Source organism: Periophthalmus magnuspinnatus, chromosome 4 (assembly GCF_009829125.3).
Source record: "Periophthalmus magnuspinnatus isolate fPerMag1 chromosome 4, fPerMag1.2.pri, whole genome shotgun sequence".
NCBI classification, from domain to species: Eukaryota; Metazoa; Chordata; class Actinopteri; order Gobiiformes; family Gobiidae; genus Periophthalmus; species Periophthalmus magnuspinnatus.
In genome coordinates this window covers 17,665,999-17,693,347 of record NC_047129.1, presented here as the reverse complement: position 1 = coordinate 17,693,347, position 27,349 = coordinate 17,665,999, and the positions used below count along the sequence as shown (strand labels likewise).

At 38.8% G+C, this 27,349-nt stretch overlaps 3 protein-coding genes and 1 pseudogene across 5 annotated transcripts; 2 read left to right on the top strand and 2 right to left on the bottom strand.

Moving 5' to 3' along the window:
- Positions 1-192: 192 nt before the first annotated feature.
- On the top strand, positions 193-5,062 carry LOC117369606 (ELAV-like protein 1). 3 transcript variants are annotated; one of them, XM_033964883.2, is made up of 8 exons: positions 193-355; positions 765-830; positions 957-1,016; positions 1,414-1,582; positions 2,554-2,657; positions 3,122-3,275; positions 3,370-3,586; positions 4,461-5,062. In XM_033964883.2, the coding sequence occupies exons 2-8, from the start codon at positions 798-800 to the stop codon at positions 4,762-4,764; spliced, it is 1,041 nt and encodes a 346-aa protein (XP_033820774.1). In that variant the 5' UTR covers positions 193-355; positions 765-797; the 3' UTR covers positions 4,765-5,062. The 3 variants fall into 3 exon arrangements, with proteins under 3 accessions (XP_033820774.1, XP_033820771.1, XP_033820776.1); XM_033964880.2 differs by having other exon boundaries at positions 225-355; positions 1,411-1,582; XM_033964885.2 differs by lacking the exons at positions 193-355; positions 765-830; positions 957-1,016; positions 2,554-2,657 and having other exon boundaries at positions 1,447-1,582.
- An 88-nt stretch (positions 5,063-5,150) lies between these two features.
- Positions 5,151-18,214, bottom strand: LOC117369605 (alanine aminotransferase 2-like). Its single transcript, XM_033964879.2, has 11 exons — positions 18,164-18,214; positions 17,081-17,149; positions 16,712-16,820; positions 16,029-16,162; positions 14,304-14,547; positions 12,822-12,901; positions 12,614-12,750; positions 11,851-12,022; positions 6,626-6,781; positions 6,051-6,166; positions 5,151-5,971 (listed from the first exon to the last, which is right to left on the bottom strand). Exons 1-11 carry the CDS (start codon positions 18,191-18,193, stop codon positions 5,881-5,883), a joined length of 1,338 nt encoding a protein of 445 aa, XP_033820770.1. The 5' UTR covers positions 18,194-18,214; the 3' UTR covers positions 5,151-5,880.
- On the top strand, positions 8,417-9,860 carry LOC129456209 (uncharacterized; annotated as a pseudogene).
- Positions 18,215-19,743: 1,529 nt separating the features above from the next.
- LOC117369841 (alanine aminotransferase 2-like) lies at positions 19,744-26,981 on the bottom strand. Its single transcript, XM_033965185.1, has 11 exons — positions 26,904-26,981; positions 26,526-26,597; positions 26,111-26,219; positions 25,356-25,486; positions 24,836-25,079; positions 24,684-24,763; positions 23,989-24,119; positions 21,202-21,376; positions 20,978-21,133; positions 20,490-20,602; positions 19,744-19,840 (listed from the first exon to the last, which is right to left on the bottom strand). Exons 1-11 carry the CDS (start codon positions 26,979-26,981, stop codon positions 19,744-19,746), a joined length of 1,386 nt encoding a protein of 461 aa, XP_033821076.1.
- Positions 26,982-27,349: the final 368 nt, after the last annotated feature.

Below are 27,349 nucleotides of genomic sequence, written 5' to 3'. Positions count from 1 at the left end.
ACCATAACGCAGTGTTTCAGGTTTGAACGTCATTCACCCGTATACTTCAAATATAACCCTGTAAAAGTAAATATTATTGAGGAAATGGCCTACTTAATCATTCACAACGTTATTTATGGCTCTAATAATGAATCTTTGCCTCCCCCAAGTGGTCAAACGTCAGAACTACATAAAAAAGGGGCGTCGTGATCTGGGAGTTCTCGCGATATGTTCTTCCATTTGGGTCCCATTTGGTGGGACTATTAGCTTCTAGGAGAGCGTCACGTTTTGACATTTGCTAAACGTTAAGCAGCTTATAATCGTTTATTCTACGTTGATTTGGACATTACCAACAAGAAGCACAATAACATTATAGGTAAGACAATTGTGATGTGACTTTAGGAGACAGTAATAGCGTATGGCTAGCTAACCTAGCCTAGCCTCCTTTTCCTTTGTGTAGACAGGAGTTAGCGCGTGTTGTGTGTAACCGGCGAGAGCTGTTTTTTAATGCAACCGCTAAGATTGGGTTAAGTCCTGTGCATTTATTGTTTTTATCTGTAAGAGTTGGAGTCTCCTTCTAACGTTAGCGGTTTCATTTGTCTGTTAAAGTGTTTACATCGACGTTACGAGCCAAGATAAATTTAGCAACATGAACCAAATGCACGTCCTGCTTTTAAACTCCCCGCGATGTGACTGCAGCATGGACGTGGTGTAATCTGCATGTTCACATTTCACTACCTTACTGTTTATTCATAATTATTATCTGTTTGTGTTATTATTTATAGGTCATCATTACCAACACAACATAGGAACATCTCATGGCTCACAGACAAAGACAGAGATACCTCAAGGTGAGTTTAAACATGTTCTAACCTTTTTATGATGATGACGGTGTTTAATTGTAAATACAACGCATTATAAATGTTCAGTTGCTGTCCTGGTTTATTGCATACTGAAAATATCCGTTTGTGTTGTAGGTGTGTGAGGTCCAGCCGACCCACGGTGATGAAGACAGTAATGAGGACAGCTCTGAGAAGGTGCTCTTTCCATCTTCCCTTTTCTGACGTTTTAAGGGGAAAAAAGGGCTCAGTTATATCAGAATTAGAAATGCCATTTGAGTTGATACAGTTATCAAAACTGCAATCACTCAGGTAATGAAATGTCCACTGTGAAAATCAGAATTTATTGTTGGCATTGCTCACCCCTTTGAGACTTCTACAAACATGTTTTGAAATGCATGCTTGTATTAGTTAATCTGTTCAGATTTCAGCCTTCTCTCAGATGTTGATGCTTTTGGATGTATTTTAAAATGAGCACGCTCAACAGAATCCCACTGTTTATACATCAATTGCAAATGAACTTGCAATACTACTGCAGTTCTATTTCTAACCACTCTTCTAAAAATGTATTTGCTGCATGCCTTTGTTTCAGCAGCACAGGAACGGCTTCGATGAGCACCAGATGATGGAAGACGACTCGAACGGCCGAACCAACCTGATCGTGAACTATCTGCCCCAGAGCATGTCCCAGGAGGAGCTGTGCAGCCTCTTCAGCAGTGTGGGCGAGGTGCAGACTGCCAAGCTCATCCGGGACAAAGTGGGAGGTAACTACAGCTGTGCTAACATCACTACATATGACTTTACATATAAACATCAAAAGCTTACCTAAATAAGTGTTGTTGTTTTTTTGTTTTTGTTTTTTTTTTCAATTTGACTTTAAAGCAGAATTACTCATTTGAAAACTGGTTAGACCTCAGACCCAAATAATGTTTTTCCTCTATTTTGAGTTAATTACAGGGAAATGCAGCTTTGTTTTTTCCTAATGTACATTTATTTTTATTTATTTATTAACTCTGGGTTTTTGGTTCGGCACTGAGACCTTTCAATGATCTCTGTTCCAAACACACTTTTATGTTTGGGTTCGTTTTATTCTTTTACATTTTTGTTACAAATTTGGCCTCAGGTAAAAATTCGGGTTCATCTATTGTGAATTATTTTGATTTACTTTCACTAAAGCTGTGATTTCCAGTTTGAAAATGAATTGTCAATGTATTTGATTTGATTGTTTCATATTTGATGCTTTTCTTTTATGATAATGAGGAAATCTTTATTTTCTTACCAGGTTTGGCAGGTATCCAATTTTGTTGTTTTACAAATGTGGGTTTTGTATGTGAATTCACTTGTACATTATTTGGTCACTTTTAGATAACTTTTTTTCTGAGGATGTTGTCGAGGACTCCCACCACTATGCTATTTTTTTACTTTAATGTTTAATTCTAAATGTTGTTAAAACATTTTATTTGTAAATTTAAAACATTCTTTGCTAATCACAGGGTCTTTTATTCTATACAAATATTTTATTAAATAGTCTATAGTCATGGGCTAGCTCACAGACTCTTCAAAGTACAAGGACTTAAGATATTATGAATTGCTAATATGCTACTGTATATTTCTATGTTTTTTATTTACACATAGAAACCTGGAATGACATTTTCCTGCTGTTCTTTTCCATGATGTGTGGAGGCTGTAGAAAACAGCTTTGTTGTTTTATTTTGTTTTCCTTTGTTTTTTCTAGGCAACAGTTTAGGTTACGGCTTTGTTAACTTTGTTAACCCTAATGATGCAGAGAGGGCTATCAATACCCTCAATGGCCTGAGGCTACAGTCTAAAACTATCAAGGTAAAGTGCCAAAGGAGCTCTTTGATTTTCATGTCTCAACTGATGTGCACTATCATGTCCTGGGCAGCAGAGAGCGCTCTTCAACATTGTCAAATGGAGAAAGGTATCTTTTTTTTTCCCCAAGACTGTTTTTGTTTTTTTTTATTTGGAAAATTGACTGTTTGATCTTCGGCTGTTGTTGCCTCTGAATCTGTTTTAATAGTTCAGAGTGACAGTGTGCTGAATTATGATTTTTCCTTTTCTCAGAATGTTTTTTTTTTTTTTTTATGTATTAATGCCATTGGATCTGTTTTTTCTTTTTTGTATGAAGTAAAATTGTATGAAATTTTCATGAGCCAACTGTAAACTACTTTTTAAAGGGCTTTAAATGTTTTTCTTTTCATTTGCATTTCTAAACAAATATTTATAAACTAAGCTAGTTCAATATAAGCCGAACACTGAAGCATGTCTGCTGCCCCCTGCAGGTTTCTTATGCCCGGCCAAGTTCTGACCTGATTAAAGACGCTAATCTTTACATTAGCGGACTTCCCAGGACAATGGGTCAGCAGGAGCTGGAGGACCTGTTCTCTCGCTTTGGCCGCATCATTACCTCCAGAGTCCTGGTGGACCAAGCATCTGGTGAGCAGAGAAGGATGGTTAAGAAAGCCTCTCAAAGGGCTATTTAAATACTTATAAAAAATGCCCTTATAATTGTGACTGTGCTCACGCCTAGGTCATTCTCGTGGTGTTGCCTTCATCCGTTTTGACAAAAGGTCAGAGGCAGAAGATGCCATCGAGAGCCTCAATGGCCAAACTCCACCTGGCATCTCTGAGCCAATCACCGTGAAGTTTGCTGCCGCTCCAAATCAAGCAAAGAATCAAATGGGCTCCCAGTCTTACCAGTCACGGCGGTTTGGAGGAGCTGTCCATCACCAGTCCCAGCGCTTCAGGTAAATGTAAAGCAGTTTGAAATTAACCTTGTAATGTAATACTCTACACAGCACAATTACCTAAATTACTTATATACAGTGAACGCATTTAATATTAGAGATCAACCAGTATTTTATTTTTTAAACTTTCATGACCAATACCGAATAATAGAATCCAGAGAAACTCTTGGCCAATAAGCTCTGCCGATGTGCAGAGCTGATTTTGATTATGTTTCCCAAGTTTTGCATTTTTAAATACAAAAAAAAACTCCCTCACTTTTTTTTCTTTTTTTTTTTTTTACCACAGACCTGTAAGAGAGCAGTTTAGTGCAGTTGTCTCTTCAAACTAAAATGTTCAAACAAAGCTTCATGCATATTCATTAGGCATCAGGTCGACCAAACAAAACATCAGCCTGTGCTGGAGGTTTAAGGCTGATAGCCGATTTGGTGGAGAGTGCAAACCTATATTGGTCTGTCTCTGCTGAATGTTGATGATATTCAAACGACACTACCAGACTACTCTAGTAAAGATTAGTAGACACTAGAATCACTCATGTTTATGGCCCTAGATTTTCCATGATGGTTTACGGTAGGCGTTATGCCAATAAAAGCATATTAGGATTTTTCTTCCCCATTTCGACATTTAGTATCTTTTTGTATCGCCTTGTCATAAATGAAGCCATCTGATTGTCCTGAGAGTTCATACATCACTATTATTGGTTAATTCCATCAGTAACTACCTCCAAAGCCTTCGGGAGGGTGATCAATAAGAGGTTTGGGTTTGATGGTGGAGCAGTGTGAAATGGCGCATCAATCGAACAACATCACCAAAATAGCATTTCGTCACACGGATGACATCACAATTTCATATTTGTGACCATATCTTCATTCCCAGATACTCTCCTATTAATGTCGGCCATGGAGGCGGAGCAGAGGGTTCAAACGGCTGGTGCATTTTCATCTATAACCTGACCCAAGACACAGATGAGTCCATGCTGTGGCAGATGTTTGGGCCCTTTGGAGCCGTGGCCAATGTGAAGGTCATCCGCGACTTCAAAACAAACAAGTGCAAAGGCTTCGGTTTCGTCACAATGACCAACTATGAAGATGCTGCCATGGCCATCCACAACCTGAACGGATACCGGCTCGGAGACAAAGTCCTCCAGGTGTCCTTCAAGACCAGTAAGGGGTACAACTAGACGCTAGTCCTGCTCCTGTACCAGTTCTTGTGCTGTTTTGGATGTTGTTGGTTCTCTATTTTTCGGCTGCATTTTTGTTTTACAGTTTTATTTTCTTAGGGCAGGCTCTGTCAGTTTGAAAGATGGTAATGTTGCATTGTGCAGTTTGAATGTTTGAGGATGATCTGTGAGACGTTCAGTAAAGTGTAGCCTCCACAGCTAGTCCATTTAAATGTTATGTACATGATGTATTCATTTGTACCTTTTGTTGTTTGGCACTTTGTTCTTGTATTCAAGTTACAAACATGTCTTGGACAAAACACAAACTAAAAAATGGATTCTTTAAGAGCAGCAGTATTATTTTATCATTTGAATTGTTTTATTTTTTTATTTCTGTTCTGTGGCTTTAAATGCTTGCTGTTATTAAAAAAAAGACTCCCTTAATCTGTGGCCATGTTTCTGTACTGAAATATAGATTACAATAGTGCAGAAAAATATTGGAAAAACTTTAATAATTTACACATTTAGTCAGAATGCCTATTCATGAAGTTATAACAAGGACAACTGCATAACATGCCCAGATGTAAAGACGGCACCCTGGAAAGAGGAATCACAATAAGATACTGTCTGTGGGCTGGCCCGGGAACGCCTTGGGGTCTGACCAGAGGAGCTGGAGGAAGTGTCTGGGGTGTGGGAAGTCTGGGAGTCCCTACTTAGACTGCTACTCCTGTGACCTGGCCCAGGATAAGACGAAGAAAATGGATGGATGGACAATAAGATAAACATTTCATAGATTAAAGTTTAGGTAAGTTTATGCAGCAGCAAAGCAGGCACTCCCTAACCCCACCCCTAAATCCCCAACCCTAAGCTCTCCAGATAGTGACCCAAATGTTAAAAGTCCTGATAAAGCAGCATAGTATGTCTTCACGGTGTGTCTTCATTTGTGAGGTTACTGCACTAAAAATAAACATTACATAATAAAAGCAAGGCTGGGCAAAGTTTTTACTCATTTGAATACTGGTTTCAGAAAAGCAAGACAAATCAATGCCACTCAACCAGCTCCTGCCTCAAAAGGTCACAACTGTCGAGAGCAGTGGTTCCCAAAGTGATTTTTATTTTTTTGAATAGTTTCAGATCTCACGAATACGTCTCATGCAGGTGGTGATGGAAGGAGCACAGTCGCGAAAGGGCATCCTGAAAAGTGTCCGAAGACGCAGCAAAACTGACCCTGAAATAATTACAATGAACAACAGTTGGTTTAACAGCAGAAAACACAATGAGATTATTCTGATACTGTGATGTTTTACCGGATATAACAGTATGTATCATGTTCTGATCCATTCTCAGAGCCTGCTCCGACACACACGCCCGCTTTATCCAGAAACATCTGACACAACAGCACATCAGGAGGCAAACCTAATGTCTGGGATTGGAAATAAGTAATTATGAGTAAAAGGTTTTATAATGTGTAAGTGTTGTATTCTAACTAGAAGTGGGAGATGCAAAAGTAAAAGTAACACATGAAAAAAGGCAACTTAAGTAAAAGTATTCAACTCATTGTTAAAAAAATTTACCGGTACGTAAAGAGTATAAAGTAAAAATATCTTGATTTATGGACACAATAGGGAAATAAAAATACCAGGATCAAGTAGAGCGGGTTAATACGAACATTTTAAGACCAAAATGACGAGGTTCACCGCAGCAATCACAGAGAGCGAGATGACAGTTTTCTAATGTAAAGTGAATTGGAGCCAGAGTTGATGGAGCCAGAAGCATACATGATCACTTCCTATTTGGAACGTGGCGGCTAGCAGGTTGGCTATGTTCATTTATATTTACAGTCTATGCAAAATACTGAAAAAGAAATTCTTGTATTTCTGACCTTGGCCTCTTCTATGAGCTGAGCAGGTAATTCCAGTCGGGGATACAAAAAGATTCCTCCCATCGCCGGCTGGCAGCTCACGTCTTTGAGACTGTTCAGGACCTCATATCCTCGCTGAGCATTATGGGACAGAGTGGTCTGAATGAGGGACATCTCCTGAAAGAATGTAAAAAATGAGAGATGTGAGATTAATATTTCATATTACGGATATTGAGCCCTCGAGCCTACTGGATTTTTATTTGTGGTTTGCCTCCGGGAAAAGCTGACAGTTTGGTGATCCCAACGTGATCCTTTGAATCCTGGAGGCACAGGCGAATCATCTCCTCTGCAGAACGTCTGAGAACAACATTGCAAAACAACACGTGTTCCAGAAAAGTTGGTATGGCAGAAGCCTTTTTTCCTAGAATTTCTGTCAATTGGTTTAATGTTAAAATTAATGTGATGTGTTCTTGGGACGTTTCGTGAGATTAATTATGTTATAATTTTAGACTATATAAAATTAGTAATCATTTCTGTGTTTATGACTTAGAACGAAGAGAGAAAAAAAGCAATGGAATTAATAATAAGTAGCAAGTTTAGACTTTGATCAGATAAAGTGTGATTAGAAACAAAGTTAATCATTTCCGTGTTTATGACTTTACACGAAGAGAGAGAAAAAGCGGATTTTATAAAAAATATACTTAGTGGTTAAACTTTATACTAAAAATAAAACAAAACTTTTAATCAAGTTTTATATAAAAATGTGGTACCCAAAACACTATATGTAACGCTAGCAACAATTTTTATCAACATGATCCGATCTCAAGGAAACAAACCTGTCCAAATGAGTTATACTCAGAATAGACATGAAATAACTTGCCACTGTAAAATTGATCAAGGGTCAATAATTCAGATTGGTATTATATACAAGCCCTGTAACACAGAAGCATTAATAGATGGGATTAGTTTAACAGATTTAACTAAAAGAAAACAAAAAATCGAAATTATTGAGGAAGCTAGAAATATAACCAAAAGCCTGTGTCCGTCTAATTCAGCAAATATCACTAAAATATTAAAAGATCTAAAAGAAGCATATGATGCATTAAATTATATTGTTATGTTTGCGTTTGCCACGACCACTAAAATTATGACATTAAATCTTCCTGATTCAGCTTCCATCTCAAGTTAGGATGATTGAAACACAAAATAGGGAAGACAACTCAAATGATTAACTAGGATATAACTGGATAGCATTTTTCAGTGACTGTATCTTGTTGTGGCCAGATGGGGTATAGTTCTTATGAAAGTGTTATTCATATAAATAAATTGACTAAATAAATTGGAATTTAGAAAACTGTTGATATCATTAGATGTTAATAAAAGATATAGATAATTGCTTAATAAATGTGAAATAAAATTGTTATTAAGAAAAAATTTATAATAATTACTAAGATTGTTAAAATAAATCTATCTAAGTAAACTGTTTATTAAATAGTGACTCATTCTATAAAAATCATAGACTTGAAGTCTTGAATACAATCAAAACAATATCCAAATTGTTACACAGCAGCTGAGAAGGTAATTTAACAAAATACTTCATCACATTAAACCAATTAACAGAGGTTCTGGAATAGCAAGGCACTTCAAGAAGAAGCAGACCCAAAGAAGGCTCAAGTAAACCAGTCCATCATTCAAGACATAATCAAGAAATGTGTTAAAAAAGGAATGATACATGGAGGAAAAGATGCAGTTACCTCCACAGAAGAACAATGGAAAAAAAAATCAAAAACTACTACAAGGAGAAGGGGGTGATCTTAAAGGAAGAACTTCTGAGAGAACCTGCTGTGGGAATATATCCAACTCTTGAAGAAATGACTAGCAGTAAAACATCAAAGAAAAAGCAAAGGTCACAAAGCTGGAATAAAGACAACACAGATGCTGATGTTGACATCCTGGTACTGCCTTCCAATCCCAAAGACAGTCATAGGATGACTCTTCAGGTGGCCTACGACATGGAGGCCCCCAAAAGCTATGCTGTCTGAGTTCAAGTCCAAGATCCCCGCTGCCCTGTCCTCTCTGAAAAGCTTCATTGACGACAACCTACTGACAAGCAACGTGCTGGAATGGAGAGACACCATTGTGGCCAGAATCAATGAGGCCTACAATGCTGCCATCAACTACGACATCCAGCTCAACCAGCTCTCCATCTTTTTCCGCAACTTCATTGTTGAGTTCCAGGAAAATGTCCAAGCTTTCCTGGATGCTGCCATCAAAGTGCTCAGGGAGACCCAGTTCCGTCCTCCTGGCTCTGAGGGGATGACCACCCTGCCTGTTGTCCTGAAGGGTCTGACCACCAGCATTGCACCACCATCCAAGTTGTCTATGACAGCATGGAGTACTACTACAATGCTTTTGTGGACACCTTTAGCACCGTGGAGTTGCGCATGCCAATTGGAGATGTGATGACCGTTGGTAAAATCATCGACAATGTCAAAACAACTGGCAAAGGCATCTTTCACCAAATGGTGGACTTCGTAAACAACATGGAGAGCCTGGATACAATGCTGGCCAAGATCAGCGAGACCGTGAAAGCGGTTGTAGACAAAACTCAAGAGTTTGTCGATTCCATTAAGTCCGACTATCTGGATGCCCTTTTGGCCAATGTGAACGCAGCATACAGATGGGTGGTGACCGCTGTGAAGGACATTGCAGACCGAGTGTCCACCCTGGATATGGAACAGCTGAACAGTGTCTTTGAGTATGTTGTAGATATGTTTATTTACGTCATCGACCAGTTCAATGTGACCGTGAACAGAACTGTGCAACAACCGTCCGAGGAGGCTCAGAGATATGTGAAAGCCGGCGGTGGCCACCTGGAGGTTGAGCTGCCCCTCCCCTTGCTTCAGTGAGGAGCCCAAACAAACCCTACCACTACCTCACCCAAAGAAGGAGACTGAAGAAAAGAAAAAGAGTTGGACACGATTTGGCATTACACAAGTCATAAGTCAAGGAGTTTGTGAACGACTGAATGCCACTGTCAAAAGAAAACTTGTGAAGGTCTGGAAAAACACCAAACTTGATTGGGTCACTGCCTTACCTTTCGTCTTGATGGACATCAGAAACAGTCAACCATATCAAACTGGACCATATCTAGTTCTACAGTCCACTGGAAGATCAGATGAAGAAAGCCAACCCAATCCAGACATCGCTGGACACGGTGACCCTGAGGAGCAACCCCGACCACCTTCTACCACTGAGGCTCCAGAGAGAAAAGAGGAGAAGAAGACAAAGGAGAAGGAGAGTATAGGTCACACTTTTTGAAAAATGTTTTGAAAATTTTCAATGTGTATTCTTGATTATGCTAATTATGCTAATTTCTATTGTTTTCGTGTGTTGGTACATTCCCCTTATCCATGGAAGTATTGAAAATGGCCTCGGACAGCCGACAATCAAAACGACAAGCCACGATACAACCGAGTTGGCAACAACAATACAGGTAAGAGACAATGGGCACTGAAAAGAGTAAAGAAAGGGACACCAAAAACTTGTAAAACATTGTAGAGGGCGTAAATCAATTACTCAATGATGTAATCCTTTAATATTATCTATTAATGACTCTGGAATATATTATATAGGGTTCCAGTGTTCAAAAATTGTTTCTGTACCATGCAATAGAAAATAAAGTTAAAAATTCTGGCGTATCTGAAAACACTTGGTCAAATTGGGTATATGGAATGTTTGGTCCTTGGACTGCTACAATAATATCTGTAATTACTACAATATTGACTGTAATTGCTATCTTAGTCATAATTGGATGTTGTGTCATCCCATGTCTTCGATTGCTGGTAGAGCGATTGATTGCCACTGCCCTAATGAAAAAGCTCCCTCGTCCCAAATTTTATTATTCTCTATAGGGTCTCAGTTCTCCTGTCCCAAACCAACTGACTAAGTTTGGTCAAAAATTTTGGTTAAAAAGATATAAAATCCAAATTCTGAGTCCCAGTAAGTGCTCCTTGTTTCTTATTTGCTGTCCGAGAGTCATGTGTTGATTTATGTGTTATGTTAGCCTAAGGGCTGGGATGTGTTATAATCGGGGTGGTTAAAGCTAAAGCTAAAATTTTACTCATATATGGGAACTTTAAGTTGAATGCATTATTATGTGAAAGTAGCATCGTGCTCTTTAATTTTGGTTTAGTGATTGATCACATGTGAAAATGTGATCAAAAGGGGGAATTGTGAGATTAAGCATACATGATATGTCCGTGTTGACCTTTCGTGAACCCAGAGGGACATGTTTATGTCGAGACATACCAAGCTAATCATTAAGAGTATGTGACGTGTGCCACTAGTATATAGAGCCCACTCTGGAGATGTAAAATCAGGAGATTGTGTCAAATCAGTTTGAATGATGCCTGCGTCTGTTTGAACCAACATAAAAAATCTGGTTCGTGGATCTACTCGAGCCTACTGGATTTTTATTTAAAGCTGACAGGACCCATTTGCAGATCTTGATCCTGTCTCAGCAGATTTATCCAAAACCAGTGATTTGTCACAGTTTTATACAAGAAATGTCCCGGGTTTCCCTATTTTTGACCAGTTTGATCTAAACCAGGTCGAAACCAGGACTGAACCAGGACTAAACCAAGACTAAACCAGGACCAAACCAGGACTAAACCAACTGTCCCTATTTTTGACCATTCTTATCTAAACCAGGTCTAAGCCAGGTCTAAATCAGGTCTAAACAAGATCTAAACGAGATCTAAACCAGGTCTAAACCAGGACTAAACCAGGACTAAACCAGGACTAAACCAGGACTAAACCAGGACTAAACCAAGTGTCCCTATTTTTGATCAAACTAATCTAAACCAGGCCTAAACCAGGAGGAAATAAAAAAGCACTGTGTTGTACTGATAAAAGTCTATTACATAATTATGTACATAATGTTCTTCCGAGCTATTTTAATAACTTTCTTATCACCAACCACCTCAACCCGAGTGTGTCCTGAGCTGTAAAAATCTGATCACGCTACGCACGTTTGTAGTCAGTAAGTACCCAACAACAGGATAAGCCTGCTCTGCCCTGTTATAAACTCATCAACAAACAGGAAACACAAGCAAACTCCACATGGAAACTCCCAATAGGGTCTAGAATTGGATGAGATAAGATTTATTTGAGATATAAAGAAAAATAAAACATTGGCGTCCCCATTACCTTGTAACGTTCCACAGTCCTGAGCATGTTTTTACCTGTTTGTACGTGGGATAGGACGGCTCCCCTGGTGTTGGCGGGTTGATCATAACCTCCAAAGCAGGCTGTGGTAAAACAGGAGGGCTTCTAAAACCCATCAGAACCTTTACTCTCTCTGCTACTGCTGTGTCTGTATTAACAAGCTCCATATATCCTCCCCTCAGACCACACCTGAGGAAGAGAGTGAAACAGTGGACACATATACGGTCAATGTATACGACCAAGCTAACTTTTTTATATGCAAACAAAACTAAAAAATGCAATAGATTTTAAATGCAGAGGTGGAAAGTGACTAATTACTGTAACTGAATAGATTTTTAGGGTATATTTACCATTTGAGTGGATTTTTAAACCTGGAGTTGTGTTTTGTTTCATTCACACATGTTTAACACACAAACCCTGCATATTTAAGCTGAGTTCTTCTCTCAAACTGAAAACACTCTGTTCCACCTTGTGATGTCATCATGTGGTGATACAGGAAGTGCTCCACTGTGTTTTTAAAACTCCATACATGATGATTTCAGCCCTGAAATTGCCAATCTCTACTGAACTTAAGGTAAAACACAGATGCTAATTTGAAAACTACCACTTCATGACATCACAAGGTGGAACAAAGCGTTTTGAGGGTTCGGAGATGTAGCCAAATTAATAATAAAGAGTTACTCAAACATGTGTGAATGAAAAAAAACACAACTTTTACTCAAGAACACATTTGACTTTTGTACTTCAGTAGAACAATACAAACAGAATGTATATACTCACTCTCCCAGGCTGCCATTTGATAAAGAATTGAAAGAGATCAGCTCCACGTGTTCTGAGTACTCCTGGCTCATCTCGAGTAGCACCTTCTTATAAGATAAAAACTCTATGCCAGGTCCATGTACACAGTCCTGGTAAACCTAGAAATAACAAAAATAAAGCGCATTAATGTAACAAAACACAAAAATAGACCTACTATCCTGGTTCTTACCTCTTGAACCAAAAGAATGAGCCGTTCTGCTGCAGCAAATCGAATCACACTCTCCATAGATTTTCTGTCTTGTACATGACCTGTCGAAAGGTCAAAGGTCAGATGTTTTCAAATGGGGTCAGACAGCAGTCAAAAGCAAAATTTACAAATTAATTCACAAAATATCGTCATACTATGCTTGTGTCCCATTTCACTGCACGAAATAATAATGGATTACAAAATGATATTCTGGGGTTAAATTGACATCGCCAATCTATAATAATAATAATAATAATAATAATAACTGATTAGATGTGATTGAGATGAACCGCCCATAAATATAACATTTCATTTTCATTATATATACAAAAAAAATACTCAAAATCCATTATTATGAGAATACAATGTAAAATATATGTGTAATCCCTAATCCCTTAGTCGTCCAGGTCTGATCCATAGTAAAAGCCAAATGTAAAATCTGTCAACTGGACAAAAAGTTGAACAGGAATGGGGCCTTAGACATCATCTATCCCCTATCTATAACTCCATCCTCAGACCCAAAGCAAACAAAGGAAACAATAGGGCTAGAGGTGTGAAAGCGCCCATTAGGAGCTGAATGAATATGCTGAGTAGGACTCAGGCACAGTGCACACTTAGTGTAGCTCAATAGACCTAGCCTACAAACAGAAACTGTAAACAAAAGCTGTGTCCAGTTTCAGTGTAGTTAGCTCCTCCCCTCAGACAGATATAAGTCAGTGTCCAGCAGTAATCTGACCAGAACCGAAGAAGAGGCTTGGACGAGCAGCCAAAGGTCTTCACTCCTACAACTTTTTGTCCAGTTGACAGATTTTACATTTGGCTTTTACTACCGTGTAAAATAGGCAATAACTACTACCACTAAAACAACAACTACTACTATTTCTGCAACTACAACTACTACTGTGACTACTACTACAACAACCACTACTACAACTACTACTACTACTACATCCACTACTACCACCAACACAACAACTACTACTACAACAACAACTACTGCTACATCTACTACTACTACTACAACAACTACTACAACTACTACTACTCAAAGACACACAATGTCTGTTCCTCCTCTTCCAGTAGGTGCGGTGTTGTTTACCTCTTGTGTTGTACCTGTTGTGTGGTGCACCTGTTGTGTTGTACCTGTTTTGTTGTACTTGTTGTGTTTCACCTGTTGTGTTGTACCTGTTGTGTCCCTGTTGTGTTGTGTACCGGTTGTGCTGTACCTGTGTACTTGTTGTGTTGTGTAGCTGTTGTGTTGTACCTGTTGTATTGTGTGGCTGTTGTGTAGCTGTTGTGTACCTGTTGTGTAGCTGTTGTGTACCTGTGGGGATACCTGGGTTGCAGATGAACAGCGCTCTGGGGTTAGTCTTCTCTGGCTTCAGTCTCAGTTTGATGCAGCTCTTCTGTTGTGTATTTGTTGTGTAGCTGTTGTACCTGTTGTGTTGTGTATCTGTTGTGTACCTGTGGGGATGCCTGGGTTGCAGATGAACAGCGCTCTGGGGTTACAGTGTTCTCTGGCTTCAGTCACGGTTCGATGCAGCTCCTCTGTGTTCACAGCCCAGCCCTGGCTCTGCTTCAGGCTGCAGGGCACGAGCTTCAGCCGTGTGTACTGCAGGAGGCGGGGCAAGGTATGGGGGTATGGGAGGGGGGTCAACACACCAGTCTGCATCTCCCCACTGCCACTGGACAGCAAATTCAGAACCATCTAGAGAAAGATATCAGAAAGTAGTTTATGTGTCTTCTTGGAGTTTTTTTTAGACACACCCTCTCATTAAAAGGAGTTTTTCTTCATTTTCAGTACTTTCTGCTGTTATGGCTTTCTTCACCTTAAATTTTTACTTGTATTGTTATGGATCTCTTTGAGCTTCATAATACCATCTGTCTTATGCACGGGTGCGTCTCTTGTTTGTGTGTCCAGCGGCCTCGAGCCACTTGAACTCCACTAAACACATACGATTGTTTGTGATGGTATAAATACACTGTTTTTATGTACATTTGTGAGCTGAGGGCGAGACGACACTATTAGGGACAACAGTTCTTTGACGACTGTGCACAGTTGATTCAGTAAACCAGACTCTTTAATTCAAGACAATTGCTCTGTTATTTTATATTTTTAAGTTTTTATTATTAGAAATTCCACAAAACTACATTTTATATACAAACAGAAAACATCAAATATATGAAGTAAGATATATGGAATTATGTTGTACAGTGGTAACCTGCAATATGCGAAATTCACTAAGTAGTATAGTAGTATATTTGTCTGAAGGGAGGAGCTAACTACACCGAAACTCAAAACACCTATTGTTTACAGTTTCTTTTTGTAGGCTAGGTCTATTGTGCTACCCTAAGTGCGCACTGTGCCTGAGTCATACTTAGCATAGTCATTCAAGCCCCAACTGAGTGATTTCACATCTCTTAGTATACTTAGTATAATAGGTTTACTACATAATTCCCTCTATCTTACTTCATATAGTTGCTTTTTTGTTTGTGTATAAAATGTAGAAAGTAGTAAAAATAAAGAAAAAAAACTGAATGAGAGGATGTGTCCAAACTTTTCACTGGTCGTGTAAATTGTAAAACAAATAAAAAATATAAAGCTTGCACAGTGTTCTTTGCTTATGTGGCAGCCATGGTTAAATGATGTGGGTAATTTTGTGTTGTACTTTTGGAAGAGATGGGTAGAGTAGCCAAAGTACGAGTACTGTAGTTACTCAAGTAGAAGTACAAAGTGCTAAAATGCTAAAGAAATTACTCGAATAAAAAAGTGTTTGTGGAAACTACTACTCAATTAAGAATCATTTTATTTTTGGACATAACTTCATATTTCTAGTTTGAAATGTGAAACTGGAAGAATAAAATATTAAATAGTGCACAAAATCTGGATTTTTTAAAAAGAATTAGATTTTTTTTATAATATCTAAGGAGCAGAGCAAGAAACACAAATGTTCAAATGAATTAATATTTCAACATGAAGGTGTAGATTTGTAGACTTACAGTGGGAAGAGTAACCAAAACTTTTAGTCAAGTAAGAGATTACTCTTACTTATTAAAAGTGAAATGTTTTTAAAGTATTCCAAAAAGTAAACATGTATAAAGTTATTCAAATAAATGTATTCAAAATGTGTGAATGGCTTATTCTCTAAGGTAATGTAAAACCATTGTGTAACTATAATAATGTTTTACCTTCAGATTTTCTTGAGTTCCGCTGTAGAAAAATATTTGGTTTGGATCGGCTGCGATTCCCCCGTCCCGTTTGGAGATGAACTCTGCTATCCGTTGCACCACATAAGGCATCCCAGTAGTGGAGGAATAAACGCCTGCAGACATGATATGGACTCGTGTTTAAACACTATATCAACTTGTTCTGTATTTGACAGAAGGAACAATCATTCTTGGAGGTCATTAGTGGGAAACTCATTAAAAAACTTGGGAAACTTGGGACTCATTATATTATTTGAGGGAGTTACTGCAGCCCTAGACTCCACACAGGGCCCTGAGGGCAACTGACCAGCTCCTGCTGCTGTGCCCAAAGCCAGGCTCAAGACCAGAGGTGACAGAGCCTTTTTTGTGACAGTGCCCAGACTGTGGAACAGCGCCCCCTGCCTGTCAGATCCTCTCAGTCTTTAATGCAGTTTAAGAGTAGACTAAAAACGCACTTTTTCTCCCTGGCATTTAATACTAGCTACACAGGATATCCTGGTGTTTTATAGTTTTTTTGTATGTATCTTGTGATCTGTATGTTTGTTGACTTTTATGTAAAGCATGTAAAGCATGATCAGCTGAAGTTATTTTAAATGTGCTATAGAAATAAACTTGAATTGAATTGAATAGTATTCAAAAGGTAAAAGCAGTGAGAGATATCGTACCCACACTTCCTTGGGGGCAGATGTCCAGAAACCGCTGTGCTCTCTGTCGAGCATCCAGAGGAATGCTGTCGTCTCGGAGCAGGTCAGGGAACACACAGACTGCCAGCACCTGGGGCATAAAACAAGCCATTTAACCGGTAGTGTAAGTCACTGCAAGACTAATACTACCAGTTAAAAGGTCTAAAGTGGGACTAAAGCAGGTCTAAAGTGGGACTAAAGCAGGTCTAAAGTGGGGCTAAAGCAGGTCTAAAGTGGGACTAAAGCATTATTGATACCTGCTCAAATGAGTGTCACGTTTCAATACTCATTTCAGGATCAGTTAGTAGCTGGGTACTGATTTGTTTGAGTTCAATACTCCAGCACATGTACCTGTCTGACAAATGAGAGCGGGACGATGCCAGCTCTGTGTGGATCTCCAGAAGCCAGGTCTATCACTGCCTGCATGAAAAACAGGAGGTAATGGAAGTGCATAGTCTTTCAGCTTTCTTAGTTTAGTTTTTTTTTTTTTTTACAAAACTTTAACCACAAAAATGAAGCAGTAACAATGACTAACAGCAGGTTAAAGGAGCACGATTAAAGAAGGTCTAAAGTCGGACTAAACTTAGTATAAAGTGGGACTAAACCAGGTCTAAAGTGGGACTAAATCAGGTCTACACTGAGTGAAATATCCACACACTGTTTTTGATTCTGTTCTTGCAAAAATGTCTCACAAAACCGTTGGACTACATCTTGAACATGTTACATAAGAGCTGCAGCCTGCACTAAAGCACCAGACACCATCCATGTTATAAATGTAAATCTATGCTTTTGATGCATCTTTTTTTTTTTTTTTCTTTTTTTTTTCAAATTATTTTTTTATTATAGTTATTGTTACAGTGATAAAATAGAACACAACACACAGCATAAGAACACAAAATGCCAGGGGAGAGGCATGCATAGATAAAAGAAAAGGTTAAACAGTCTCACTGTTACATTTTACAAAAATGTTTCAAGAGATGCAACTTTCAAATGTTAATGTGACTTTTTTGCTTTTGGAGATAGTGAAAATGTATGATTCTAACTGTTTAATTAAAACAGGAAAAAACAAAGATGTACAAGAATTTTTTACTTTTATGAATATAAAATTTGCCAAATATGATAATTAAATTAACTGCAATTTTTTTTTTTTTTTATTCGAGTCTGTTCTTATCATGTACACTAAAAATGATATGCTCAAATTTTAGTAAAAAGTTAGAGTCAATACGGTCTTTTATCAATTTTAAGCAGTCTTTCTAAAAAGATTTTGTAATAGTGCATTTCCAAAGAAGATGACTTAACGTTTCGGTGTATTCTTTACAAAAAGTGCAATTAGGATCAGTTGTTTTGATATATTCGAGCATAAATTGATTAGTCGGATAAATTCTATGCATTCGTTTAAAGGAGACACTTTTAACGCGTCTCCCGTGGACTCACCTGCGCCTCCTGCGTCGTGCGCGCGGCCATGATGGCTCTAATATATGTGTGTTTGACGTCTGACCGCGTCTAACCCAGAAACGACGTGCTCCTGCAGGTGGGAGTTCCTTAGGTCAAAGGCGGACAGTTAGGTTTTGTTTGTCAATCATTTGTAGAAGTCAACTGCACAGAAAAAGGTTTATAGAGCTACACCTTAAACCTGTTCACTTTAAATCAGCCCAGCTCAGAGCACTGGAAGACAGAGAGAGTTACAGACAATGCTAAAGGAACAGGAGGATAGTTAAAATTTGTGTGTGTGTGTGTGTGTGTGTGTGTGTGTGTGTGTGTGTGTGTGTGTGTATTTTTTTAATGCAGGGCCGTGTCCAGCTCGGCTGAGGCCCTGTGCCTGTAGATGTTTTGGGGCCTTTTTTTTGTTAAAGAGGAGGTATGTTATTTCTATGGGGCATTAAAGAGGAGGTATGTTACTTCGATGAGATATTAAAAAGGGGGTATTTTACTTCTATGTATTAACTGTAACACATAACATATATTTAGATCACCATGTTTCCTTGTATTGTTTTGAAACTGTTATATTTGCCAAAAACAACATATTAACACATTTAATATTTTTCCCTTTTTTTTATGATGTTCTGCGTCTCCCCTCTCTTCGCTCTCTGCGCTCTCTCTCACTCCCCCTTTACCTATTACCACACAATCAGCGTACATCCCCCTAATGAAACTACTGCAAACAATACACTACAGCTTCAGGTTTGTGAAGCTGTAGTGTATTGTTTTATATCATGTTTTTGTATATTTATGGAGGATTGTCGTGTGGGAGCATGGGTGACATAGGCTTGTGGGCGGAGTATTGGACAGCTAACCTTAAGGAGAGCTCGAATAGGGTCCGGGAGAGATCACTAAATTATTCAAACATGCATGGATGACTTATAAAACCTCTTCAGGCATGATTTTGATACATTATAACATGGTAGAAAGCTCCAAAAAGTCAATTTTGAATAATACTCGCACTTTAAAATTATGAAATTATTTCTTGTCATCCATATTTAAAGCAACAACACAACACAGTTAAAATAATGTAACAAAATAAACACATTATGGCCCCTGTGTAGCCAATTAAAAACTTGGGAGAATGAGACATCCTCATGTCGATGATATGGTGATCTGGCATAGGCCTACATTTATTTGTATGGACACACAAAGTGGCTAGAGGTTTAATAACAATACTGCTCTAAATAATAAGGCTAAACAATGGACATGCCACTTGTGGGGTTCCCTGTTGGGGCTGTGAGCTTTTGCACATCTGCCAGGACATGACTCTTCTTGAATAAACCAGTGTGAGATGAACCTTTGTACAACCTTTGCACACATATTTTGCTGGTTTAATTTTTTATAGGAACATTAGGTTGTTTAAGGGCACTCACACAGTCATAAAGTTCTCCACACATATTTGTTTAACATTTCATTTATTATCCCCATAGGCAGTTTCTTAGCAGACATTTTTTCAGGTGAGATAAGACCCAATGGGGAGATTACATGGTTGAAAAACAGAAAGTAGGAGGAGGAGGGTGCGCGAACCCTGGTTACATTTCAGGGTTAGATTCCAGCAGGCCTCGGTGGAAATTCTGTATCCGACTCAGAGCTTCTTCCAGAATGTCTGAAGAAACCAGGATACACAACCTGCAACACGCACACATGCGCACACCAATAATTACTCAACACCATCTCATCCAGCATGTTAGGGATGAACATTCACTTTTGCACTTAATAACTATTACTATTATATAACTATATAAATTTTTGTGAACAAGTAGAGAACCTTGTCTGGTTAAACAGCAGCAGCAGCAACCTCCAAACAACTGTACGACCTGGCAACTTGGGACTTAGATATGTTGGCACACTGCTTTGAAATCTTTAAAAGCTTTTCTTCATTTTTTTATGTGGCAGACCCTCTCAGAATGTTGTTAATGTTTTAAATCATTTGAGTTTGCCTACTTATCCAAAGGTTGGCGGTGCGAATCCCACTCTTGACCTAAAAAAAAACATCATTGGTTGAGCAGTTCGGTCCAATGACCCACTGGTTGGCGGTGCAATTCCAGCTCCAACAGACGAATGCTATTGTTGTGTCCTTGTGTCCTTGGGCAAGACACTTAAAGCACATCGTCCCCAGTCTCTGTGTACACTGGTGTGTGAATGTGTGTGTGAATGTGTGAGTGGTTCCTTGATGTAAAGTACTGTGAGTGCTTTGAAGGTGGAAAATCGCTGTATAAAAATGTGACCATTGACCAGTTATATATTTAAGACAACAAAGCACAGGTGGCTCTTGTACCTGAAGTGACAGGTCCCAGCCGGTGGTCCACATGAGCAGCCCGGTCCAATCAGCACGGCCTGTTCCTCCATGAGAAGATCACAGTACAGAGCGCCCGCCTCCACCTCCCTCTCCTGCACACACCACATTCACATTAGGTCATTTACAGCAGAAATGCAAAAGTTTATTTTCTGTCCTCTCAGCCTCAGAAAGGTCAAAGCAACCAATACTAAAAGAGAATTAATATGTTCATTTTACTATAGCAACATCGCACACACATTCATACACCAGAGTACGCAGACACTGGTGGCAAGGTGGATTAAGTGTCTTGCCCAGGGACTCTACCAACTGAGCTACTGTCTCCCTTATAATAACTGTATTGTACTTTATCTCATACTTTCACCCTTTAGACTGCTGTGACATTTTTCTTTGTTGTTTTTTCTATAGTTTTTAGATGCAGTGAGACCGGAAATAAGGCGTTTGATTGTTTTGGTAAAACTTAAACTTACCTCAGCCTGCGTTACGACTGCAACAGGCACATTCACACAGGGATAAAGGTAGACTCCACCCACCGCCGACTCACAGCTCACCCCAGGCAGATTATTTAAGACTTCACAAGCTCTCCAACAATTCCACTTCAGGGTATTTTCAACATGCTTTTTCTCCTTACATAGACAAAGGCCAATGGTTACGATGTTGTTATGATGTTTTGGCGTGTGTTCTTTGGCTGTACCTCTGTGTATGTGTGATAGGAGGCGTCCCCAGGTTTCGGGGGTTTGACCATCAGGTCTAGGGCCAGCTGTCCCATGACTGGAGTGCTGATGTCTGTGCAGAGCATGGTGTCGACGAAGTGCATCACCCTCGGGTCGATATTCACCAGCTCCATGAACCCCGCCCTCAGACCACACCTGAGACACGAGATGGACAGGCAAGACAGTCTCTGGGCAAATGGAGTGCCACCAAGACATTTTTGTATATATGTTTAGGTGGTCACAGTCCAAGTCCACTTTTTATAAACAGGCAGTTTCCAAAGTGTTACACAGAGACAAAGAAACAATAAAGGACAGCTAATGGAATAAATACTCAAAATGATCTTAAGGCTAAAACAATAAAACCATCTTCTTCCGCTTATCTGGGGCTGAGCCGCAGGAGCCGCAGGGGCAGCAATGGGCATGGGACTAGCGGCAGCTTGTCATGCCGCGCTCTGTTCCAGAGCAGAACAGAGTGCTGTTTATTTGGAGGGAATTTTGAGATTAATAGCGGTAGATGGGGAAAAAGACGCTAAAATGAAATCTCGTAAAGTTTTGCTTCATTTGACTAAAATATTACAATTGGTTGCACTCTACAAAAAAAAAAAAAAAAAAGCGATCCTGGGTCCACCCTATTCTGCAGCTAATTCTGTTTAATGTAAAAATCTTAAATAAATATATTTTTTTAATGTTGAATCAGTCTTTAATACATTTGGTTATTAGCCTCCATACATTTATCTGAATTAACAAATTTGCTCATGTTAATTTACCACTCATATTCACCCTGGCACCAACGAGTTCCCAGGCAGCTGCTTTTTTTGATATATCTCGGTAGTCTCTTTGTATGGAAGCCCGTTTCCGCCATGAAAAAAAAAATAAAAGCTCCACAGAAAGTCGAAATTACGAGTTTTAAACTCGTAATTAGGAGTTTTAAAACTCGTAATTAGGACTTTTAAAACTACTAATTATGAGTTTAAAACTCGTAATTATGAGTTTTAAAACTACTAATTATGAGTTTAAAACTCGTAATTAGGACTTTTAAAACTACTAATTATGAGTTTAAAACTCGTAATTAGGACTTTTAAAAGTATCAATTATGAGTTTATAACTCGTAATTTTGGGAATGTAACATTTACAAAAAGTGAACCTTATCAATTTTGATTAAATGAATTTGGTATTTTAATAATTTCCTCAATAAACCAGCGGGGTTGTGACCAGCTGGCACTCTGCTCAGACCAGGAAAACGAGCGCTCACAGACACAGAGCACAGCTCATGAGTGGTCAGAACAGCACTCAGGGCCCACTGATTTGTTCAAGACGCCAGAAACTTTACTGGAGCTTAATTTATTCATTTTTTAAAAGTATGTAGGTGATAAACATAACAGTCCTCCTCCTGTCTCCTCTGCTCTGTACACTCAGTTGCAGTGTGCTACAAGCTCAATTAAGACTTTAAAAGTTCTAATTACGAGTTTTAAACTCATAATTAGTAGTTTTAAAACTCATAATTACGAGTTTTAAACTCATAATTAGTAGTTTTAAAAGTCCTAATTACGAGTTTTAAACTCGTAATTACGAGTTTTAAACTCATAATTACGAGTTTTAAACTCATAATTACGAGTTTTAAACTCCTAATTACGAGTTTAAAACTCGTAATTTCGACTTTCTGTGGGGCTTTTATTTTTTTTTTCATGGCGGAAACGGGCTTCCATATCTTTGAGATATGTCAATAAGAATTGGGAAATCCGACACCGTGAGTATAATTTTCTCCTCCATGATGTTTCTGAAGTGGACAGTGCATTGGCTCGTCAATCAAACTCTCGCTGATTGGCTGTTGTGCAGGCGACAACGATAAAAGTAGAACATTTTTCAACTTTAATTAGTCTCTTCGCAGGCCCGCGTGCGCACGTCGACATGCACGAGCGTGAGGTTTTCACGTGCACGACTTTCGCTTGTCGCGGAGGTGAGAGAGACGAGCGCACAGAGACCATTGAAAATAAATGGAGAGCGAGCGACGTCGCTCCCCGTGTGTCGAGCCCATAAGCAGGGCCTCCCAGACTTCCTTTACCCCAGACATGTCCTCCAGCTCCTCTGGTGGACTCTAAAACATTCCCAGGCCAGCCAAGAGACATAGTCCCTCCAGCATGTCCTGGGTCTTCTCCCAGTGTGACATGCCCGGAGCAAATGGAATAAATACTCAAAATTATTTGACAAGTCCAAAACAATAAAACCATAAAAATCAAAACCATAAAACAGCAATAAATACATAAAACTAATGAAATACATCAAAATAAATGAAAAAAGGTACATAATCATTTGAAAAAGTGAACACTGAGTGAATACTGAACATGTCAAATTTCCTGCATAGTTTTAGAATGGTCTTCTTATCCATGCTGTCCTGGTATTCAGATTACAGTTACTTTCCTAAATTAAAAGTAATACATAACTGCACAGTATTAGTGAGAAAAAACTGAAAATGCAGCTCTTGCAGTATTCAGAATACAGTACTGTGATTGGCCCATAAAACAGAATGCAAAAATTCTGCAAAATACAGTTTAATTTATGTATTCTGCATTCTGTAACTAAATACATTTGCAAAGTATTCTTCTCATCACTGTATATACAGCCATCTTTTTAAAACCACTGTAATGCTGTGTTGAAAATGCATTCTCATGTTGTTGGTATTTGGTATTGGTAATTATAAGACTTTGCCTTAGTATCACAATGACTTTTGACATTTTTGTTTCACTGTGACAGCATTAAAACTCACTCACTCTCCAATACTCGATATAGAATAGAAGGATGCCATCTCAACAGTGTCTGAGTACGGAGGGCCCATCTCAAACAGGATTTTCTTGTATGAAATAAACTCAACTCCGTCTCCAAAGACATACTCCTGGTAGACCTGAGAAAAAATAAATAAATAAACCATGTTAGGCTAGGAATATGGCAAAAGATTAACTGACTCCCATAAAGCAGCTGTCATGGAGATCTGTGTTGTTTCGTTCACTCCTATTTGAGTAAATGAACAAGTGAATTGTTTAACACATAAACCCTGCATATTTAGTTTGAGTTCTTCTCTCAAACAAACAAAAAATGCCTGGTGATGTCATGTAGTAATACAGGAAGTGCTCTACTGAGTTTTTAAACTCCATACACCTTCATGAGAACCATTTGGTTAATTTCAGCTTTGGAATTGCCAATTTCTACTGAACTAAAGGTAAAAGGAGCTGTTAACTTGAAAACTACTACTACATGACATCACAAGGTGGAACAGAGCATTTTGAGCTTTGGTGATGTAGACAGAGTAATAATAAAGTGTTACTCAAACATGTGTGAATGAAACAAAACACAAGTCCATATTTGTTTTTGAGGAGCTAACATCATTATAACATGGCTTAAAGCTCAGGAGCATCCATTTTGTGTAATATAGGACCTTTAATTGTATATAATCAATACATATGCTCACCTCATCAACCAATAGGAGAAGACCTGCGGCTGCAGCAAACCTAATCACTTCCTGTATGGACTTCCTGCTTTGGACATGGCCTGTGGCAGGATAATTTAGCAGTTATAGATCTGGCAACTAAGATGATGCTACACAGAAGTTGGACACGGCACCTGTGGGATTGCTGGGGTTACTTATGAAGATGGCTCTGGGTTTACAGCGCCACCTAGCAGTAGTTAAAGTTCGGTACAGCTCGTCCACATTAACTGCCCACTTGTGGTCCTTGTTTAACCGATAAGGTTCCAGACTGACCCCAGCCTCGTCCAGCAGCATGGGCAGAGTGAGTGGAGGGGGCATCGGGGTCAAAACACCTGTCGGAAAGTCCCATTCTGTACCAGCAAGCAGCTTCACCATCACCTCAATACATAAAGTCAACATACATACTTGAGTTTACACATATATATACACACACATAGTATAGGCTACAATTGTGTACTTCTTCCACCACTGTGTGTTGCTGGGTACTTTATCACACTACATATCATACTTGTACTTGTCTTTGAATATTTAGAAAGGCACTAAATGTATTATTATTATTATTATTATTATTATTATTTAAAAGAATGGACAGTGCTGTGAGCTTTGTTGTCATGGTGATGGGCAACCTTACATGACTCTATTAAACATCATTACCATCAGTGCTCTTTGTGATCCTCCAGAAATGAAAACATTACTGGCAGAACAAGGCACTCCATCTCGACTTGTGATAAACTCTGCAATGCTGTGTCGAACGTGGTCCAAGCCTGAGGAGTCTGTGTAGGAGCCTGAAGAAAAATATAAGATGGTGGTGAAACACAAAATTGACTCTTGTGAGTTTAAGTCATGTTATAATACTAAAACATACCTGGAGTTGTGTTTTGTTCCATTCACACATGTTTGAGTAACACTTTATTATTAGTCTGTCTACATCTCCAAAGCCCAAAATGCTCTGTTCCACCTTGTGATGTCATGTATTGGTAGTTTTCAAGTTAACAGCTCCTTTTACCTTTCGTTCAGTGGAGACTAGCAATTCCAGAGCTGAAAGTGTATGGAGTTTAAAAACACAGTGGAACATTTCCTGTATTACCACATGACATCACAATGTGGAACCGAGTGTTTTCTGTTTGAGAGAAGAGCTCAGGCTAAATATGCAAGGTTTGTGTTTTAAACAAGTGTGAATGAAACAAAATACAACTCCAGGTCTGTTTGTGATGAGGAAACATCATTATAGCATACATCAGATAATAGCATAATATAGGTGCTTTAATAGGCCTCTGTTAAAGTCCCAAACATAGCCTATCAAATGAATGGTAAAATAACATGGGATCTACCGTGTAAAACTTAGAAGACAAGACCCTACCTGTAGGGGGCGCTTCAGGGTAAAACGGTTGGGAAGCACTAGCTCTTACCCACACTACGTTCTTCACAGGCATCAAGGAGAGTCTCAGATCGCTGCCGCACATCCACGGGGAAGGTTCTGTCTTCCAGCAACGGAGGATAGACACAGCCTGCCAACACCTGCACCAGACAGAGGAATGATGCATACACAATAAACACAATCAAAATGAATAAAAAAAAAACACATTCTTTTATGACCCAGTGTGGCTTTAAGTAAACATAAGTCAAAATGAGGGTGAACGATCATTAACCATGTAGTGTAGAACTATAGCTCAGTCTCATTCTTCATTTATGGGTTATTCTAGTAGTACATTATAAACCCGCTGCACACAGATGGTGTTTATCACTAACTGAGAATGGGACAGCCTGCTAACACTATTCCTCATCTATAAAGAATAATAAAACAAAAAAGAGAATTGGACCTACCTGCCGAATGAACGAGAGGGGTCTAAGGCCTGCTTTTTGAGAGTCACCGGAGCTCAAATCAATCACATTTTTCTGGGGATAAAATTCAACTAAATACGTTACACAAGTCCACTTTATAAAAATTATTTCCTTCTTAATTAGCAGTAATAAAGCATTAACAAAGAAAAATTCATAATGAACAAATAAGATTAATAACGACTTAGGTTTGGATGAAACAAAACACAACTCCAGGTCTGTTTGTGATGAGGAAACATTATAACATAGATCAGGAAATAGTCTATTATGCCCCTTTACATTTTTAATTGTTCACTTTTTTAGGGTTATTAAAACAAATTATTATAGTGTTTTTAATCTGCTGAAATAATGGGGCGCACTGACCTGTGAGGCGTCTTTTGTCCCATTTGTGGGGCCCCGTATTCCTCGAACCCTGCAGCTCACATGTTCCAGAGAAGTCATTTTGAAATGGTTTCTGTCTGTCCCAGGAAAGAATGTTTTGTTTTGTGGAGGGTCAGTTTGATGAATAACTTGTCATCTTTATACTTGACTGAGCAAATGACCACCCTCTACCATACCTCTGTAACACATGACTGTGCATATACATCTAATCACACATGGCCTATCTTTGCAAATAATTATAAAAGGTTAGAGACACTTTACCGTTACAGCATTGTGCATCAAAAATAGGGAGGTGCTTTTAACCAAAAATTTGAGATTTCATCATTTCTGTCAGTGATATACAGGTATGATAGGTTTTTACAAGTGTGACCAGTGGACTTCTGCCTTGTGTTGTTTTGTGCAGTTTGTGATGCCTTAAGGAGCCACGG

What these genes read in the sequence shown, in the direction of transcription:
- LOC117369606 (XM_033964880.2), top strand. Translation starts at nt 798, where the DNA reads ATGGCTCACAGACAAAGACAGAGATACCTCAAG. An exon ending in AAAGACAGAGATACCTCAAG is followed by an intron (nt 831 to 956) that starts GTGAGTTTAAAC and finishes TTTGTGTTGTAG; the next exon opens with GTGTGTGAGGTCCAGCCGAC. An exon ending in CACCAGTCCCAGCGCTTCAG is followed by an intron (nt 3,587 to 4,460) that starts GTAAATGTAAAG and finishes CTTCATTCCCAG; the next exon opens with ATACTCTCCTATTAATGTCG.
- LOC117369605 (XM_033964879.2), bottom strand. Translation starts at nt 18,193, where the DNA reads ATGGCCGCGCGCACGACGCAGGAGGCGCAG. An exon ending in GAACTCAAGAAAATCTGAAG is followed by an intron (nt 14,548 to 16,028) that starts GTAAAACATTAT and finishes ATCTTTCTCTAG; the next exon opens with ATGGTTCTGAATTTGCTGTC. An exon ending in GATACATACTGTTATATCCG is followed by an intron (nt 5,972 to 6,050) that starts GTAAAACATCAC and finishes TAATTATTTCAG; the next exon opens with GGTCAGTTTTGCTGCGTCTT.
- LOC117369841 (XM_033965185.1), bottom strand. Translation starts at nt 26,981, where the DNA reads ATGACTTCTCTGGAACATGTGAGCTGCAGGGTTCGAGGAATACGGGGC. An exon ending in CAGTCGTAACGCAGGCTGAG is followed by an intron (nt 20,603 to 20,977) that starts GTAAGTTTAAGT and finishes TGGTGTGTGCAG; the next exon opens with GAGAGGGAGGTGGAGGCGGG. An exon ending in GCTGGGACCTGTCACTTCAG is followed by an intron (nt 19,841 to 20,489) that starts GTACAAGAGCCA and finishes TGCGTGTTGCAG; the next exon opens with GTTGTGTATCCTGGTTTCTT.